The sequence below is a fragment of the Hesperophylax consimilis genome, chromosome 9 (genome assembly GCF_061612785.1).
Source record: "Hesperophylax consimilis isolate HC1 chromosome 9, BYU_Hcon_1.0, whole genome shotgun sequence".
Taxonomy (NCBI): Eukaryota; Metazoa; Arthropoda; class Insecta; order Trichoptera; family Limnephilidae; genus Hesperophylax; species Hesperophylax consimilis.
The window spans coordinates 18,475,454-18,493,200 of NC_142844.1; the positions used below are offsets into that span (position 1 = coordinate 18,475,454).

Below are 17,747 nucleotides of genomic sequence, written 5' to 3' on the forward strand. Positions count from 1 at the left end.
TTTTATTATAATTAAAATATTTTCATAATGCCAGTTAGGGGCCGTTCAAGTATTACGTAAGCAGATTTATTACAATTATTTACCCCCTTGTCACCAAAAGTAAGCAAAGCTCTTACCCCCCCTCCCATGCTTACGTAAAAATTGGTACCTATATGCATTTTTCTGTTAATGTATTCTGTTTTTTAAGCGAGTACCTAAACGTATTAATTATTTGTGGGAATCCCCGAATATGTATTCGGTTTTCAAACATCGACAATGTGTGGGTTGCCAATGTGTAAAAAAAAATAACTACTGCTGAGCAGTTCTGACGTAATCACTATCTCGACCCCCCCACCCCCCATGTCATCAAAAATAAGCAAAGCAAAGACCCCCCTGCCCCCCTATGGTGCTTACATAATACTTGAACGGCCCCTTACTAAGGAAGTAAAAATATTGAGAAATTAAACTTTGTTAACTCTCCCGCACCGGAGGGGGTATAATACATATTCCCTAAGTGACATTTAGTGCGATATCAAAGTTGTTTTTTCATTGCATACTCTATAATTTAGGTAATCCTAGAAAAAGTATTCGGTAATCGATCTGCATTTAAAAAAAAAATTATCCCGTCACTATTTTTTAAGATATTAAATAATATCTATCCAATTCTGATGAAATTACTCTCCCCTCCAGATCCCTATTACTTTTGAAAAGCAGTGAGTGCGTCGTAACAGGTATTTTATTGGAAAGGGTTACGTCAAGTTTAAAACGGTAGGTAGTAACTAATATCTGATTGCTACTGGAGAGGGCATTAGAGATCGCTCCGTGATATATGGGGGACCCTAGTGACCCCCTTTTGGGTGATACATGATTTTACCTTTTTTTACTTTAACCTCACACTCCTGTGTGGGAAATTTTTTCTCAGGGCCTATGTCATCTTTGGAAATGCTGTGTGGAGGATATTTTCAAGGAAAGGAAGGAGAGGAAGTTCTGTAAAGGAAAAAGATATGAGAGGTGGGTAAGAATCTAAGGATCGGTGTGTCCAGGAGTGACAGTCTCCTGCTGCGGTGAAACACGATGGAGAGAGCCCAGCTGGAGAGATCAAAGGGTCTCCCCAAACCGGCCTCACCCAATCTGGCCCGCCACGCAGCAGGTGGGTAAGCGCATCCTTCGCCAAGACCTGGACACACCTCACCTGATGAACCCGGGCGACCCTACTAAGTCGCCAAATGTAGCGAACCATTTACCGGGTGACCTATGGCAGACGTGTTGGTCATCCAATAAATGTTACCTGGGGCGCGGTACCCATGCCCGCCTCACAAATAAAAAAGACCTTCAGTTATTTAAAGGTTAAAGACACAAAACATAATTTTAGAAGAAGAAAAAGTTGAGAACCTTATAAGCTACAAATGATTAATTATAAAAAAATATTTATTGATAAGATTCAGCACCGGTACAGGATTTAAAAAAAAGTTCAAGTAATTCACTAGGTACATGGTGTCATTTTATTATAAGTTTGAGGAAAATGGGGTCATAAAACACTTCAATAATACATAATAAGCCTTAGTGCTTGTTCACATACAACAGGCGGCTGCGAGGACGGTGGCTGTCGTAGCGATTTTGTGTTCACATTAGTTTGCTAGATTTCACGCGGAAAGGTTTACTTTTGTTATACATTCCTCACAAGCTGACTGGCCAGTTTCACCGCACCCGCGTTTTTAATATGAATATGTGGAAAGAAATGCAAGTTTTGATATTCCTTGACCGCGCACACTAGTCAATGTGAACAAGCAAATCCAATTTCAAATTAATCAAGGGTAGGTATAAAAAACTAAAAAAAATTAGAACAATAAATTCAACGTTGTTCTTACCTAAAAGATAAATTTTATTAGTGTAAGTTTCAAGCAAAATAATAAAGAGTATGGTAAAGGCAAATAATTAGGTAGGTATTATAAATAATTAAATTAATGTTGGGTTATTATTATGCTTAATTATAGGAATATTATATGTATTGTCACTTCATTGACTGACAAAATAAGAATCATTGTTTTTTTTTTAAAACATTCACATTTTTTATAAACATGTAATATTGAATTGGCACAAGTGAATAAATAAAACTATGTTAACCAAGATGGCAAACAATACATGTGTCACTGAGTTACCCCGCGCATTTAATTATTATTTAACACTATCTAGTGTGATGGGATAGAAAATGACTCGAAAATGGCAGAATTGTAAAGATTGAGTTGTTTTTAAGAGAATTATGACGGTGGGATTACTCAGTTACAGTGGCTGCACTATTTGTGGGTGTACTAGAGTAATAATACAAAAAATGGCCTTATCGATGTTGTTGCAGTTGAAAATGTTTTTTTTTTGTCCAAAAAATTCGGTGTTTTGTATGAAGATTTTCAGGAAAACCGTGCAGAGCACGGAGAAACTGAAATTTCTTCAAAATCTTCATACAAAAAATCGAATTTTCAAAAAAAAAATGGTTTTGAACTAAATAATGTCGAATTTTTCAAACTTAGCACTCTATCACACTAAGTCACAGTTACCCCTCATGGTTTCGGGAGTGTTAATATAGAAATATTTCATAAGTAGGTACTATGAAACTGTAAAGAGCATTTTGTAATCTTCTTTCTTTTCAATTTTCAAATCCTTTCTTGAAAATGTCTTTTCTAAAAATTGTTTGATGTCTCCATCACCTGCAATGAAGGGAACATGTCATAAGATACGATTAAATACATTAACGATACATATAATAAGTATTCAATTAATCTGATTAATGAAAGAAATAAAAAGGAATCTACCTGTTTTATTGATGGCTAATAAATGATGTACTATATGTCTAGCGGTTGCTTTAAAAAGTTCTCGGGATGCAATCATTCCCTTTTTATAATAAGGTGTCATTTGTTTGACTACAAATCCAGCTATGTCAACTTTCACTTTACCCTTTGAACTATTATCTAGATCTTTATTATTTGCTGTTTTATTTGAAGTACCATTGGCGTCTGGAGCAATTTTGGGATTATTATGAATCTCCATTGCTTTATTTGAAGGATTACTGGATTCTGAAGCTATTTTGGGCTTACTATCTTCTGCTGACGTTTGAGAAGTCAATTTGGACTCCTTGTTAATCTCCAAAGTGCTAACCGTTTTTACTTTAGGGATAGATTTTTCATTCCTCGTTAGAATGGTAATCTCCGAACTAACCAGTAGTGATGATGATGAATTATCATTTTGTTCTTTATCTTTTTCAACTTGGTTTGATTTCGATTGTTTAATTTTTTTTGTTTCAAATTCATCATCAGATGAATCTCCAAAGAGGTCTACCACTTTCTTCCTCTTTTTGGTAATGGATGGTGTATTTAAAGGTGATTTAACTGCTTGTAACTTGTCTGTACTCTTTGAATCTTTGGTAGTTTTTTCAGCATCACTTTCATCTATTACTAATTTTTCTTCAGTGTCCGAATCGCTTTCTTCCATATTTTTTTTATCACAGGCCGGTTCCGATAAACTTGGTTTTTGTTTTTCGGGTTTTACACAAAATCCATCTAACAATGATTGTGTCATCACCTCTTTCTTCATACTGAAGGGTTTTCTTTTATACGCTTTATCACTTTTTGATAAATTAACAGTTCGGTTTTCATTTTCTATAAAACAAATTTTAAAAATTAAAAAGAGTATCTAATTAAAACAAACTAATGTTGATCCAACAATCATGAAAATTCACACTACCTGAAAATTCCGATGCCGTTATAAATCCACTAAATTTTTTATCAGCTATTTCTTTCTGAGCTTCTTTAATAAGCTCTGCCAATGTTTCTTTCTTCCGAGGTTGGAAGTTTTTCAATGTGGGGTGAAGTGTATTTATGTTAGATTTTACTGTAGATATCTGAAAATATATTTCATTAATATAGTTATCACTTGTACTTCTTTCAACAGTAGACCTTGCGTCCAAAAACTAGGTTTCTAATCTTCTCTTATTTAATAAAACAAAATCATATAATATTATTTCATGTAACATATATTTTTTATTTCACATAAGGAGACCACTCTCATAGTGGTAGCACTGTTTTAACCGACGATTTCATATATGTAATCAATGGTATCGGACATACTGTTTCAAGTAAAGACTGGTACCATTACACATACCATGTTCTGTGTCAGTGAAGAAGAAGATTATACTAATAAATCCAAATGAAACATGAATTAGAACAAGACACAGAAAAATAATATTATATTATTAATTCTGAATTTGAAATATGAGATCGAAAAGAATGACATAAAATAATTAGGTCCCAATGACCGAGTTGTTAGAGGCGTTGTCCCGGTAAGACAGAGATCCTGGGTTCGATTCCAAGTTGCGACGGTTACCTTTTTAGTTTTCCGTGTCTTGTTCTGTTTGGATTTAAATGTATTATCTTCCTTTTCAATAATTAAATGTATTTATATTTATCTAAATAAATGCCTAATGAAGATTTTTTATAATTCAACTAGTACATATGTCCAACTCCAGTAAAATATTGGCAGTATTTATTTGTGTTAGTTGGCAACTTCGGCCGCTAAAGACGCTAGTGTAGTATGGCATAATCATGCATAAAATCCATTAAAACGTATGAAAGTAAATCAAGTATCACAACTTGTGCCGCTAGGAGGCGCTAGCGTACTGCCATCAGAATGTGTGGGAAATGTCAGAAGTTGGAGGTATTATAACTGTTCTACGGTATTTGATATAGTTATTATTGTCATTACATGTATTATGTATGTGGGTATATTACTCACAGCTTTAGCCATTCCCCGCCTGTATAAGCTGACCACCTTGTTTGCAGAGAAAACCTCGTATTCCATATCTGCAGCACAGCATTCATAGTCATGCTTTGTCAGCGAATTAACGGGACTATCGAGGCCATCACAAGTAGCTACACTTCTGGACAAAGCTTCGGCCAAAAGCGAATGGTAATTTTCCCTTATTGTGACTGTCAAACCATTCACTTTGATCCCGGTGCTTTCTGCAGCGCGAACCTTCATAGATTTACTTATTACTTCTTTAGTGTCTTGCTTCTTTTTGTCCGTGCTACCTCTTCGTAGAGCCAGTTCTTTGAGGATTAATGAAGTGGTTTCCCTTTTAACTGCTATGGATTTTTGTTCACCATCATCATCATCGCTATCGTCCGCGGCGGGATCATTAAATTCTCTGAAACATTGGAATTAAAGCAGAATAAAATGTCAAAGATGGCAAAGTTGATAATTTTCTAAAAAAAACTTAATAAATATTTTTATATTTTCCTCTTAAAGGTACACACTTTGTAGTCTGCTAACGAAAATGCCTTCACTGCTTTTCAAACTGCACCTTTTACAGACTTTTTGTAAGTAAGTAATTCGTAGAATTTAAAAGAGTAGTTTTACAATTGTAATATTATAATTATTATAATCTATATAAATAAAAACGTATTATGTTTGTTTGTTCAAAATCTTAAATCTATGAAAGTTCTTCACTGATTGCTTTGAAATTTTGGCACTCATTAAAATCACAATTCAACACACCTATAAAAAGTGTTATAAAGTTATGAAAAGTGATGAAACAAAAAGTAGGTTACATATGTAACTATTTAACCTACTTTTTTTTTCATCACTTTTAATGACTTTATATGCAAAACAGGTGATCTGTGATCATAAAACTCTGAAATATAATATTGTAAACAGAACAAAGCAAAACTGAAAAAGAACCTTTATTTCTTCAATCAAGTCACAAGGGTCAAAGACATGTTAACATTGGATTAACTTCTTGATCCAAAATGCAAAATTTTCGCCGCGTGCCAGCTGATTCTATTTTCGTAATAACTTACTTGTTTTTAGCAAAATTATGTTACCGTCTTACCAAAAAATGTGTTTATATATATACATCGTTTTCCAATAAGAGGTGTTATGTGTATTTAATTCCGGCCATAAAATGATTTTTTATGGCCGGAATTGGATGGTATTGATCTGAACAACGTTTACTTTCAACAAGTATATAAATATAGTATATAATATACCATAAGTAGTTTCCCCAGAATAGCTTGTAATATTCAGAGAAATGATAGTATCCTTAAGGATGTCCTGATTTCCTGATTATGTTAAAGAGAGGTTATATTTTAATGAAAAATAAAATTATTTACTTTTTAATTCCATTCCTGCCTCCACCATATAGATCTTCGTCCATCGCACCATTTGAAATAAATCCGCCGCTTCTTTGCAATTGTGCATTCATGGACAGCTTGAAAAACATTTCTACATTCTTCTCAACCATTTTGCGGTCGGTGCAAACATCACATTGTGTCAAGCATGGAGTTGATTCATCTCCAAAATGATCGGAGAAACTGCAGTGACGACACCTAAGGACAAAAGCGTATTAATCAATGTAACATTAATTATCATAATCCAACCATGGAGCTACATTTTATAATAATCACAGCTTATCTTGTTTATCGCATTTCTACAAAAAAATTAAATATGTGTTACTGATATAATGTTTGTTTTTATTTATCGGAGATATACCAAGAGATAACTTTGAGAAATATTTGTTTATGTAAATCATTTTCAAAAGGACACGTTTGAATGTAGGTATTTATGCAGACCGATAGTATTGAAAGAAAGTTTTTCAAACTAGTTTGGAACACCCACCCGCAGTTCCTTCTTACCCGGCAAATGCCCAGAGATAATGGGCGCGTTAATTAGAAAATATTCTTTTTATGGATTTTTAATTCAATCAATTTCAGCTTCCTACAAAAACAAAATTATTATTAAGTTAATTATATTTTCATCCATCAAGTACACACTACACAAGCAAGTGTCAACACCCCGCTTTATATTCAAATCTAGAAATTAACGACAGAAGAATGTGTGCATGTTTATGAAACAAAAGGTTCCAACCGCAATTTAAAAAAAACTTATTTAAAGATTGAATTTTTTATGAATTATTTTTACATGAAATGTCAATAAAGTGAGGTGACAATGACGTTTGTAAAAAATTTGTCTAATAAAATGCGTGTTTTTACAAAAAAATTTGTTGCAAGTAATCTTAGTTACAAAAAACGTAAAGTGAGCCATTTTTATTTATTTTTTAGCATTCAAAATTGTAATATTTTAAAAAATATATGTCTATTTCGAATAAAAATTTGAAAGCGTATTTCATCACCATTCAAAAACAGTTTTTAGTTTTCAGATACGTTCAGAAATATTCCATTTATGTATTTGGATTTTATTGCGAAGCGGAAATACTCCTGCCTTCTGACAGAATATACCTGAGACCGAAGGAATTAAAACGATTTACCTGTAGCTGTATACATTTACATTTTTTAAAAGGGGAGCTATTTGCAATTGTTGTTTTTTGAGATATGTAACATGTACATGTTTTTCAATTTTTCAAGAATATATTCATTTTTTATACTAAATATTCCATGCATTTTTACACATCAATAATCTATCAAACTTCACACATTAATTAAATTATCTATTATACAATATATCTGTACTTTTTAACTTCTCTTTATTATTATATATATTTATGTACTATGTTTATTTATACTTATGTATGTAAACGGCGCTTAATATAAAAGCTTGTCAATTTTAATGTGCTAAAACAGGAATTCTTCATAATTGGATAGTTAAAGTTTTCTTATATCTATAAAATAATTTCTGTATTTAATAAAAAAAATAAAAGAAATTGAACCTACTTGACACCTTCACAATAGTTGACCATTTTTTCAAAACTCTTGTAAGCAGCTTTTGCTCTGGCTTCTTGCGAGGGGTTGTGAGCTTTAGAAATATCGCTCTTCAGCAGGAAATCAATTGCGTTTCTTTCTGATTTGCAATAATATACTCGGCAAAATGACTGCTTCCCATCCCTGCCGGCTCTGCCAGATTCCTTGAGAAAATATTACGAATAAAAAATGATAATAATAAGGAACTCCAGTCTTTTAAAACTTTTAACCTAAAATGCAAGTAAATATTGTTATTGTAATAGTTAGTTTTAATGGTTTAAATAATCTTTAAAGAATTAAATTTTCAGGTGTTTTCGATTCGTGACCAGAATCAACAGATTCAGTCGCACCAACCAAACAGGCTGTTTTAATGTAATTGTGTTTTATTCATTTTTAAAGAACGCTTTATAAATTCTATGCATGTTTGTTGATCTACATGATTAAATATATATTTTTACATTAACCATGAAGGAGAGGAAGTAAAGGGAAGGTAAAGGGTAGAGGGTTGGGTAGGAATCGAAGGATCAGTGTGTCCAGGAGTGACGGACATATGAATATATCCCTCCCACTGTGGCGCAAGGCGATGGGTCGAGAGACCAGTTGGAGGTCAAAAATTCTCCCCAAACCAGCCCCTCTCGATCTTGCAAGCCACGTAGGTGGTGGGCAGGTGTATCCTGAACACACCTCACCCATTGATCCCGGACACCCCTTTTAAATCACCAAACGTAGCGAACCACTTGGGGTGACCTATAGCAGATGTGCTGGTTATCCAATGAATGGTTCACTGGGCTGCAAATATTTTTTGAAAGCCATAATAGTTCCTTATTGGAAGACAGACTGCGTGAAAGAGGATTGGAGCAGGACAGGAAGAACTGAGGACTGGAGGTGAATGTGCGAAGGACTGTAGCCAGTGGAGAGCATTTGTGGAAGAGGGCAAATCTCATCCTGGACGTAGAGCAGTTAAGTGTGCATATTGCAACATTCAAAATGAAGTGGAAAGTTTTCTAGTAAGAGGGTAATCCCAAAAAAAAATCTCCAAAGCGCTGGGGATGCGTGGAAACTTTTCGTGTGTCTGTTGGCAACACTGTTGTGTTTTGTTGCTTCCCCCACTCCCAGACAAGCCTACGCGCACTTCACTGGAATGCTCAGTCTTGTCTTGGCAGTCATTTGTAATGGAGCTCCTGATGTGTTACCGCCATGTGCAAAGTTCGTGTAGTTATTCAGTGTTTTAATGCAAAAGTTGTTAAACCGATTAAAATTCATCAACGATTTATGGAAGTGTTTGGCGAGTCATGCATAGATGTCAAAAACATTGGCAGTTGGAGTAGGGAGTTTGCAATGAAGAAAAAAGCGGAAGACTGTCATTTTCCGAAGAGTCTGTCGCGAAGGTTGAGCAAACCATGCATGAAGATTCACTCTGGATGATCTCTGCATTTCGGTTTCTGAGGTTTCCCGTAGTAGCAGCATTCATAGGATTTTGACAGAAAAGTTACAATATCGAAAGCTGTGCGCACGATGGATCCCACGAATGACCACAAAAGATCACAAACGCGCTTCAAAACGACGATAAGATGAGGTTCAACTCTTCCATAATGACATGGCAGCGAGCTAGTATGACACGGGTATACAAAAATTGCCACATAACTAATGCATCAACCGAAATGGCAATAAAGTAGAAAAATAGATAGATGTTCAAGTTTTAACTCATCATTCCGAGCCGCCACAATTTGGCGTTACTATCTTAGAAGCAGTGGCGGCCAGCTTATATGTGCTCCCGAGCGCCGAACAACCAAAAAATATTCCAACATGGCTAATCACAATACGAAATTCGGTTCGGTTATAATATCTCAAACAAAAGGTACCTACTTACTAAGCGCGCTTAACTTGCAGACCGACTGTGACTTATGCCTATATTCGTAGCAGTTCGTTTTCATTTGTGATCCAAAATTTGACTGCTTTGTTCGCATATTCTGTGGAACAGTTGAAAGCGTGGGTACATACTATTCTTTGCTAATATTACCATATCGAGGACGGCGTCCGAAGTTTTACCACATCAGAAGGAACGGTTTGTTCAGTAAAAAGTTAAACAAAAACGCGTATGTGTGATATTATTGTCAATATTGTGTCTTAAAATTACCATCTGCTCTTTTTTCAGCGAATGTTCGGCTTACAGCTTTCTTCTACAAGATAAAACTTGTCATTAAGAGATGAGTGATGTTCAGATTACTTATTATCAGTTCAGTCAGTTGTCGCCGTTGTCGGGCATTGTCTGTTGAATTTAAAACCTTTCTTGCTCTGCGAAAGTTTTGAAGTTTAATTGCAGGTTATATCGATCATATATATCAAATGTAAATTAGGTATATCAATTGCAGGTCATACCAACTTATGATTACTTTTGTTTGTTCATCGTGTAAAATAAAAATGAGGTTGAATGTGGAATATATTAAGAACAATAAGTCGAGTTTTGAAAATAAAGTGATAATAAAAAATGCCAGTCCGCCTAATAATAAAACAAGAGTGCAAATCTGGATCGAAGAAGTGTACTCGGTCATTTAACAAAACAATCTATAACAAAGCTTTATGGCTCTGTGGATGTGATCAATTGAATAGTTTATTTTGTTTTCCGTGTTTAATTATTAAACACGGAAATATGGAATTTTAATATAAGGTCAATTAAAACCGTTGGTACTAATCGCGAATCCCTAATTGAGTGCATGGAGAAAATTTTGGAATCCGACAATGACAGCAATACTATGAATCAAGCTGATATGCTCTTACGCTATCTCAAAGATGAAACATTTATTTATCAGTTGAATTTTTTCCAAAAACATTTGCCGCACTGTGATATTTTATTCTGACAATTGCAAATAAAAAGCTTAGATCCCGTTGTAATCCTAAATAACCTCAATGACTTTGAGAAATCTGTTCAAAATGTACGCAATTTTAACTACATTTTTCCTGAGCCACCTACTAAATGAATAAAAACCACCAAATCAGTTGTTTGTGAAGAGGTTTGCCCTACAATTCTGTCAGAAATGAAACAACACTTTGAATTCAGTAAACATCTTTCTGCAGCAACATTACTCGATTGCGAAAAATTAACCGAGTACAAGTTAAATTTCCCAGAACATGAATTCAGCGTGACGCTTAAAACGAATGACTTCCAAGTGAACTCTGTGCAATTTATGCCCGCGACGATTATTCAAATGCTAATGGCGCTTTGTCAATTTTACAACTTTTTTATAGTACTTGTTTATTAGAAGACTTTTCCGAGACTGCGAAATTACTAAAACTTGTGTGCACTATTCCAATGACCTCAGTTGAAAGCGAAAGATGTTTCTCAATGTTAAAAAGAATAAAATCCTTTTTAAGAAACTCGTTGAGCCAGGACAGACTGAACGCACTATCATTGTTAAGCATTAAAAAAAGGTTAATTCAGTCTATGCCTGATTTCAACACTAGAGTCATAGACGTCTTCGATAAACAAAAGAAGAGGAAAATAGAACTCCCTCATAAATAGGTATGTACCTTTATTTTCTGACTTAATGCTGTACTCTGGTGAACCTCCACATATTTTGACCACCGGCTGCCACTGCTTAGAAGGCCTTCCCTCCGGGCCGCCATAATTTATGCCTCTCAACAGAATGTTGATTTTTACGTAAATATAAGAATGCATTGCCATCTTAAGACAATTTTAATTAAAAAAAATTATAAATAAAATTGTATTAAATAAAGTAGCAATTAAAATAAAATCGGACAGGATGGGTTAAAAGATGTAAAAATTATAAAAAAATAAATGTTTCTTTGTATTTTTTAAATATAGGAGATCTTACTTTTGGGATTACCCTCATAATTGCCCCAACTGGGGCTTCTGCTAAACAAGTGACTTCTGTAACTCCTAAGATATAGTGGCAACTTTCAGACCCTCCATATTAATCAGCAAATTATTGTAAATGTAAAATGAGTTATTGAAAACAGTCTTTTACCAATTTTCAATTTTTTTTTTTAATTCTACCAAAAAATGTTTACACTAGACTTAAATTCAAACTAACCATTCCTCCATTGGGCACCATGAAACAGGCAGCTGCCTAGTATGGTGCTCTAATGTATCTTCTCTAAATAAATGTATTAATCATGTAACATGTACTTACTTATAAATAAATAAAATAAGTATTTATTATAATACCTGATAATAAGCTGCTACATTTTGCGGTGCCCCCCAGTGGACCACAGCTCTCACCGTGGCCTTGTCCACTCCCATGCCAAAACTGACAGTCGCACTGATGCAGGGACAGAACCCTCGCATCCACTCATCCTGCACCGCCATTCTGTCGGCTGCCTTCAATCCTTTGGAGGAATAAATGAACAAATGATAAATAAGTTAGCAATGACCTTTGAGGATTGATAAAGTAGTATAAACAAATAACATCATATTCATACTTCAGACACGTTGTAGCACTCTACAAGTGGAAAGCTTAGACGTGGTAACCCAGAGGCAATGTTTCATGACGTCATTGGTTCTCTTTGGCTTTGTTTTATTCTTCACAGCCAGGATACATATAATTTTGAATCCGCACAATGCGTGTTCAAGTACTTTTTGCTCTGACAGTCCGACGTGATTGCTGCAGAAAAAATACCAAGAACCTATTGCCCTGTATCGGTGGTGCTTGGCTATACATAAAGTTCGATGTAATCTTCTCAAGTGTCGTTCGCCGAGAGATATTATTGTTCTGTGCCAACGTGCCTGTGATCTGATACTAACTGTATTATAGTGCAAATCACCATAGTGAGGGCCCTACTAAAACCATCATCCGAAGATAAGCTACCATGAGTATGCTTTACTCTGCTTGGTGTGGGGCATTCAAATCTTCATTGGGAATCGCACCAATTAGGCAGAGAGGAGAATCAATTTCCTTTTCTCTGATCCGTGAGGTATCGCAAACAACAGCGTCATCTTACAGGCAAAGTTCGGCAAGCTCACACTTACCAAACTGCCCAGAGATTTTGGATAAAGGTTTCTCTGTCAAGCATATGTATACAAATATAGAATCTAGATATAATACGTGTTCGAGGAATGAACAAGGGTTGGAATAGCCGACTAAAGGGCTATTCCACACAGATAACGAATAAATGAATTCTATGGCTTGTGACAGGCGAATGCGAAAACACAATGCGTAACGTTAATTCACAATCAACTTACCGGGTGGCGATGGTGAAATCTGCATAGTGAGCCTCATCTGTCAGCACTGGAACGGGATTGTGGTTCGTTAGCACTCGTTATTTTAAATTAAATTGCGATAAAATACGTATTATGATTATTCTGATAGATAACCGGCGATCGAGATTTGACAGGACGAATGGTTTTTGTGCAACTGCTCGGCTCACGGCCCTCCGTGGTTATAGCTGACGTGTGCGAAATTTAAACTGTACAGTTTAAATTCTGACGATACTATTGGTTAGCACACGGCCTGTCAAAAGCAATCGGCGTGATGGAACAATATGTTTTTGGAGAAAATGTTAAAGAGCGGACTTTTCCTAGATTACTGAAAAGTTTTGAAAGAAATAAATAATATGTATTAGGACGATGTATAACCTGCATGATAAGCAACTGTGTGCAATCCTTTTCTGGTGAGGACATTGGCCATTTCTTCGGTTGCTTCCCTTGTTCGGCAATATATGATAGCACAACCTCTGTCTTTCTGAAAACAGGAATGAAAAAACTAAAATAGATTAACAGTTCTCACAATTGATGATAAATTGGACAGCGTACGTGGTAAAACAATAAATATATGTTATTGTTTTGGGTGTAGGGCTTAGCAGTTTGTATAAGCGAGTTGTTCTTGTTGATTGCTACTTACGGGTTTTGTATTTTCTTCCTTTTCACCAAGGCACTTGAAAATGAAATCCTTCAAATGATCATATTCTTTCATAACTGAATTGAGAAACAGAACATCGTAATAGAGATTGCTCCTGAAACAAGGTGTCTTGAAAGTCAGATATGACTGAGATAACTTCAGATTAGCGACAATGTCTTTGACAACTTCTTTGCTAGCAGTAGCTGTTAAAGCGATCCAAGGAACTGACATGTATTCTGTCCGGAGCGAACCTAGCTTCAAGTAATCTGGCCTGAAGTCATGGCCCCATTGACTTACACAGTGAGCTTCATCAACAACTATGTAAGACAGTTTATTATGTTTGATTAAATGCTCCAATATATTCTTAAATTTATTCGTCGCAGCTTGTTCTGGCGTGATGTATAAAAATTTAGTTGTTGGCTTTAAGCTTTTCAGGTCATTAACCACCCTTTCGTTTTCTTTTACACCCATTTTGGAGTTGATGGACTCTGCACAGATTTTGAGTTTGGTTAAGTGATCAAGCTGATCCTTTATTAAGGCCAGTAAAGGGGAAAAGACAATGGCCAGTTTATGATCATGTAACATCGCTGGCAGTTGAAAACAGAGCGATTTTCCCGAGCCTGTTGGCATGGACACAAAGACATCATTTTTACCTAAAAACGAAACACATCAGTTAGTCTTCACCAAAAGATAAACGATTTCAGAAATGGTAATTATTTCCCTAACCGCCGCACTTTTAGGCACAGATTATGGAAATAACACTTTGTTTCAACAATTACTACCAGAAACAACAATTTACATGCACAAAATAGGTTATTAGATTCTTAGTTTGGGTTGGTTAAGTATTATTATTTATTCGTATTTACATAATAACAAAACATTTGCAAGTTGAACGGCGGCAAAGGGATCATTTTATAAGGTAAATTTTGAACTTTGATTGTATAAAAATGGAACTATAATGCATCTTTTAAAATCTATCCCGACGTAAATCATTGTTTCTTTTAGTAATTTTAGTCAGTGCATTGTTTATTAGTCATTGAGAAATTTTGAACACCAAGTTGAAACAATGTGTACTTTCCATAATCTTTGAATATTAAAAGGGAAATATATATCCAAAAATTAACTAATTTAGATATTTTATAACACAATAAAATTGTATTTAAATGAATGGTTATGAAACAGCACCTTTCGCGATTGCTCTGACAGCTTTTTCCTGTAAAGGACTTTTGAACTTTTCATGGCCGAAATGTTTTTGGAGTTTTTTATAAACAACATCTAAAAAGTTCTTGTTTTCCGACATGTCTTAAATTTATTTCCAGCATAAAGCGCATCAAAGAAAAAAATCTAAATAATATCTACTCAACTGTCAAAATTATTTGACCACAGATGTTTACACATTACGATTATAATAATATTTCTATTTCTATACCATAGATTTTGTGAAATTAATACGTAATAGTGATGGGAATGATCGAAATATTTATATAATCGATTTTTTTAACCGAAACATCAAAAGAATCGAATGAATTGCTCGGAGTGCGGGAGCAATAGCTACGGACAGGGGCAAAAATTTTTCCGTCAGGGGGGGGGGGGGGGTAGGATTCGAAAATAGAAACTCGAATAGAATAGCGAAATTTCAATCACTAATTTTCATTCCTGGCAATGATTCCCTTGTTGTCTGCTAGCAACATTAGTATTATTCCTGTTAGCCACGAATTACAAATATGTATGCATATGCAATTAACATTTTTATAAATAATTAATAAGATTCGAATATCTACATACGTACAATTAAAATAAATTATTATACAAGTTTTTTAAGTACAAAGAAAAATATTTTCTGAATTTCTTTACGTTATTTAGGTGGATAGGACAGGTACTGTAAATCTTAATAATAAGATAATAATTATATGCCGTTTTGTTAAAAAAAAACCTCTAAATCTCATGTACGTTGTAGGCGCCTACTAGAACCCAAAACAAACCATTCATTCATTTGTAATTTGTATGCAATTCACAAATTATTATTAAGTAAATAAAGTTATTTTACTACAGAAAGCGTTTCATTTTAATTACTAACTAAGAGACACCGATGTTAATTTCATTCATGTTAATTTCAAATAAATTAAATATATTTGTTCGTAGCATAGGTAGCAGATATATTATGTTTATATGAACGAACACATGTCACTTGATGAGTTTAATATATACTGAATATTGTATACTGCCCGAAGAAGCTACGGTTGTAGTGAAACCCGATCAGCATTAAATATAAAAATGGTGTTTGCTAAGTTATTGGTTCATTTTATTTTAAATATACACTACCCGAATGTCCCGAATAGATGATACATAACCTAAAAATAACATAGGTAAAATCATTTCTGACATTTCAGAGCGATTGTCTCGATTCCACTTTCGATGACATTTGAAAACGATTATTTCGGACCGTGCATTCGAATTAATTCTGACCAATCACAACGCTTGGCTGGCATCGATTATTTCTGACCAATCACAGCGACGACTTTCGATGACGTTTCAAAACGATTGTCTCGGAGTTGCATTCGAATTAATTCTGACAATGAATCGAGATATTTCGAATGGTAAAAAAGATCGAGTAAACCATCGATGATTCATCGATTCCGCCCATCGCTAATACGTAATGTAGATGTAGGTACCTACTAAACTGGGAAAAGGTGTTTCGACTAGTGATGTGCAGAATCGAAACATTTGCCTGATCGAAATGTTTTAATCTAAACTTCGAAAGAATCGAATTATTAATCGATTTAATTGCTCGGAGTTCAGCGGGACAAAATATGGTACTTAGGTGTAACACAATTTTGGTAGGTTAGTACTTCATTTGCAATAAATGGGCAAAACCAATGTTTCAATAATTTTTCATGTTTGGCACAATATATTGGTATGCCCGTTTTCTTTGACTACAAATTTGAATGCTTATACTTCCGCGAAGTCATTCTTCAATAGAAGAAATAATACAATATTTCACAGTTAATTAATTGTTCACATACTCGTAGATTCTCAGGTTACTAGATAATATTTTAATTAAAAGACTAATACCTAACATTCCAATATTTGATAGTTAACAAAGAATATTTGCGAAATCCCAAATGCATATTAACTCATATTAGGTAGTACTAACACAATGCACAAAGGGAATAATAATATCTCGCTTGTTGAGCAATCTGAGATATTTTTGACGTATCTCGGATTTGGGAATCGATTTCGTATCGATGAATTCTGAGCAATGACGTGACGGCTGTGGTTTCGAATGATTTTTGAAAGAATCGATTCCTTGTTCGATGACGTTTCAAAACGATTGTCTCGGATTGCGATTTCGAGTGATTTTTTGACAGGATAGATTTTTCCATGACTGTGAATCGAAATATTTCGATGGTCAAAAAGATCGTGTAAATCATGGTTCATCGATTGTACCCATCGCTAGTTTCGACTGTTCCGAGTTTCATGTTTCGATTCCAAAGAAAAATATATGGTTGGAAAATATAAAATAATAATTTTTCTTTTAAACTTTGAACAAGTAAATTTTGTTATCGTTACCATTGTGTTGTAAAGTCTATAATGTCTAAGTATGTTGTGAGGCTGAAGGTAGTCGGAAGGGAAGGATATGGGGAAGAGGAAGGTGGGGAAGTACTGGGTATTTAAATCTGGTAACCAAAATCGGCTAAAGCCATTCAAGCAGTGTTTCAATTATAAATGGTGGTCTTACGCCAGGGCGATACTGAGAGTATTTTCCACTCAGAAGTTGCCGCGAGTATACTAAATATATATTTAAGTGAATAAATTATGAAATAACATAAAATAATCAAATAAAATTTAATATAGTGGTCAAAAACAAATGTATGTGTTTTTATTGCAAATAAAATTTACTTGCACACGCCTGGATTTGAACCCGTGACCTTCAGCTTGCTAGTCGACCCCTAGTTTACCTTTTGACCACACCCAAAATTGCCTTTGCCTTTCGCTGTCCCCATCCCTCCTCTTCCTGACACCTTCCTCCCTCCCGGGTCTCACTGTCTCGGTCCCCTCTCGCCGTCCCCATCACCCCTTCCCGGCCCATTCCACCCCTTCCTGTCCCCTTCCTACCTCCCCGGCCCTTACCGTCACGGTCCAATCTCACCTTCCACATCCCTCCTTCCCG

General features: G+C 34.9%; 1 protein-coding gene across 1 annotated transcript; it reads right to left on the reverse strand.

The window, feature by feature from the left end:
- Positions 1 to 1,468: 1,468 nt before the first annotated feature.
- Positions 1,469 to 14,936, reverse strand: LOC149421003 (ATP-dependent DNA helicase Q5-like). Its single transcript, XM_089635324.1, has 10 exons — positions 14,762 to 14,936; positions 13,580 to 14,229; positions 13,315 to 13,420; positions 11,908 to 12,068; positions 7,695 to 7,885; positions 6,138 to 6,353; positions 4,762 to 5,173; positions 3,715 to 3,871; positions 2,787 to 3,629; positions 1,469 to 2,681 (listed from the first exon to the last, which is right to left on the reverse strand). The coding sequence occupies exons 1-10, from the start codon at positions 14,874 to 14,876 to the stop codon at positions 2,581 to 2,583; spliced, it is 2,952 nt and encodes a 983-aa protein (XP_089491450.1). The 5' UTR covers positions 14,877 to 14,936; the 3' UTR covers positions 1,469 to 2,580.
- Between the last annotated feature and the right edge of the window lie 2,811 nt (positions 14,937 to 17,747).

What these genes read in the sequence shown, in the direction of transcription:
- LOC149421003 (XM_089635324.1), bottom strand. Translation starts at nt 14,876, where the DNA reads ATGTCGGAAAACAAGAACTTTTTAGATGTTGTTTATAAAAAACTCCAA. An exon ending in TGTCAGAGCAATCGCGAAAG is followed by an intron (nt 14,230 to 14,761) that starts GTGCTGTTTCAT and finishes TTTCGTTTTTAG; the next exon opens with GTAAAAATGATGTCTTTGTG. An exon ending in AACTATTGTGAAGGTGTCAA is followed by an intron (nt 6,354 to 7,694) that starts GTAGGTTCAATT and finishes TTTTGTCCTTAG; the next exon opens with GTGTCGTCACTGCAGTTTCT.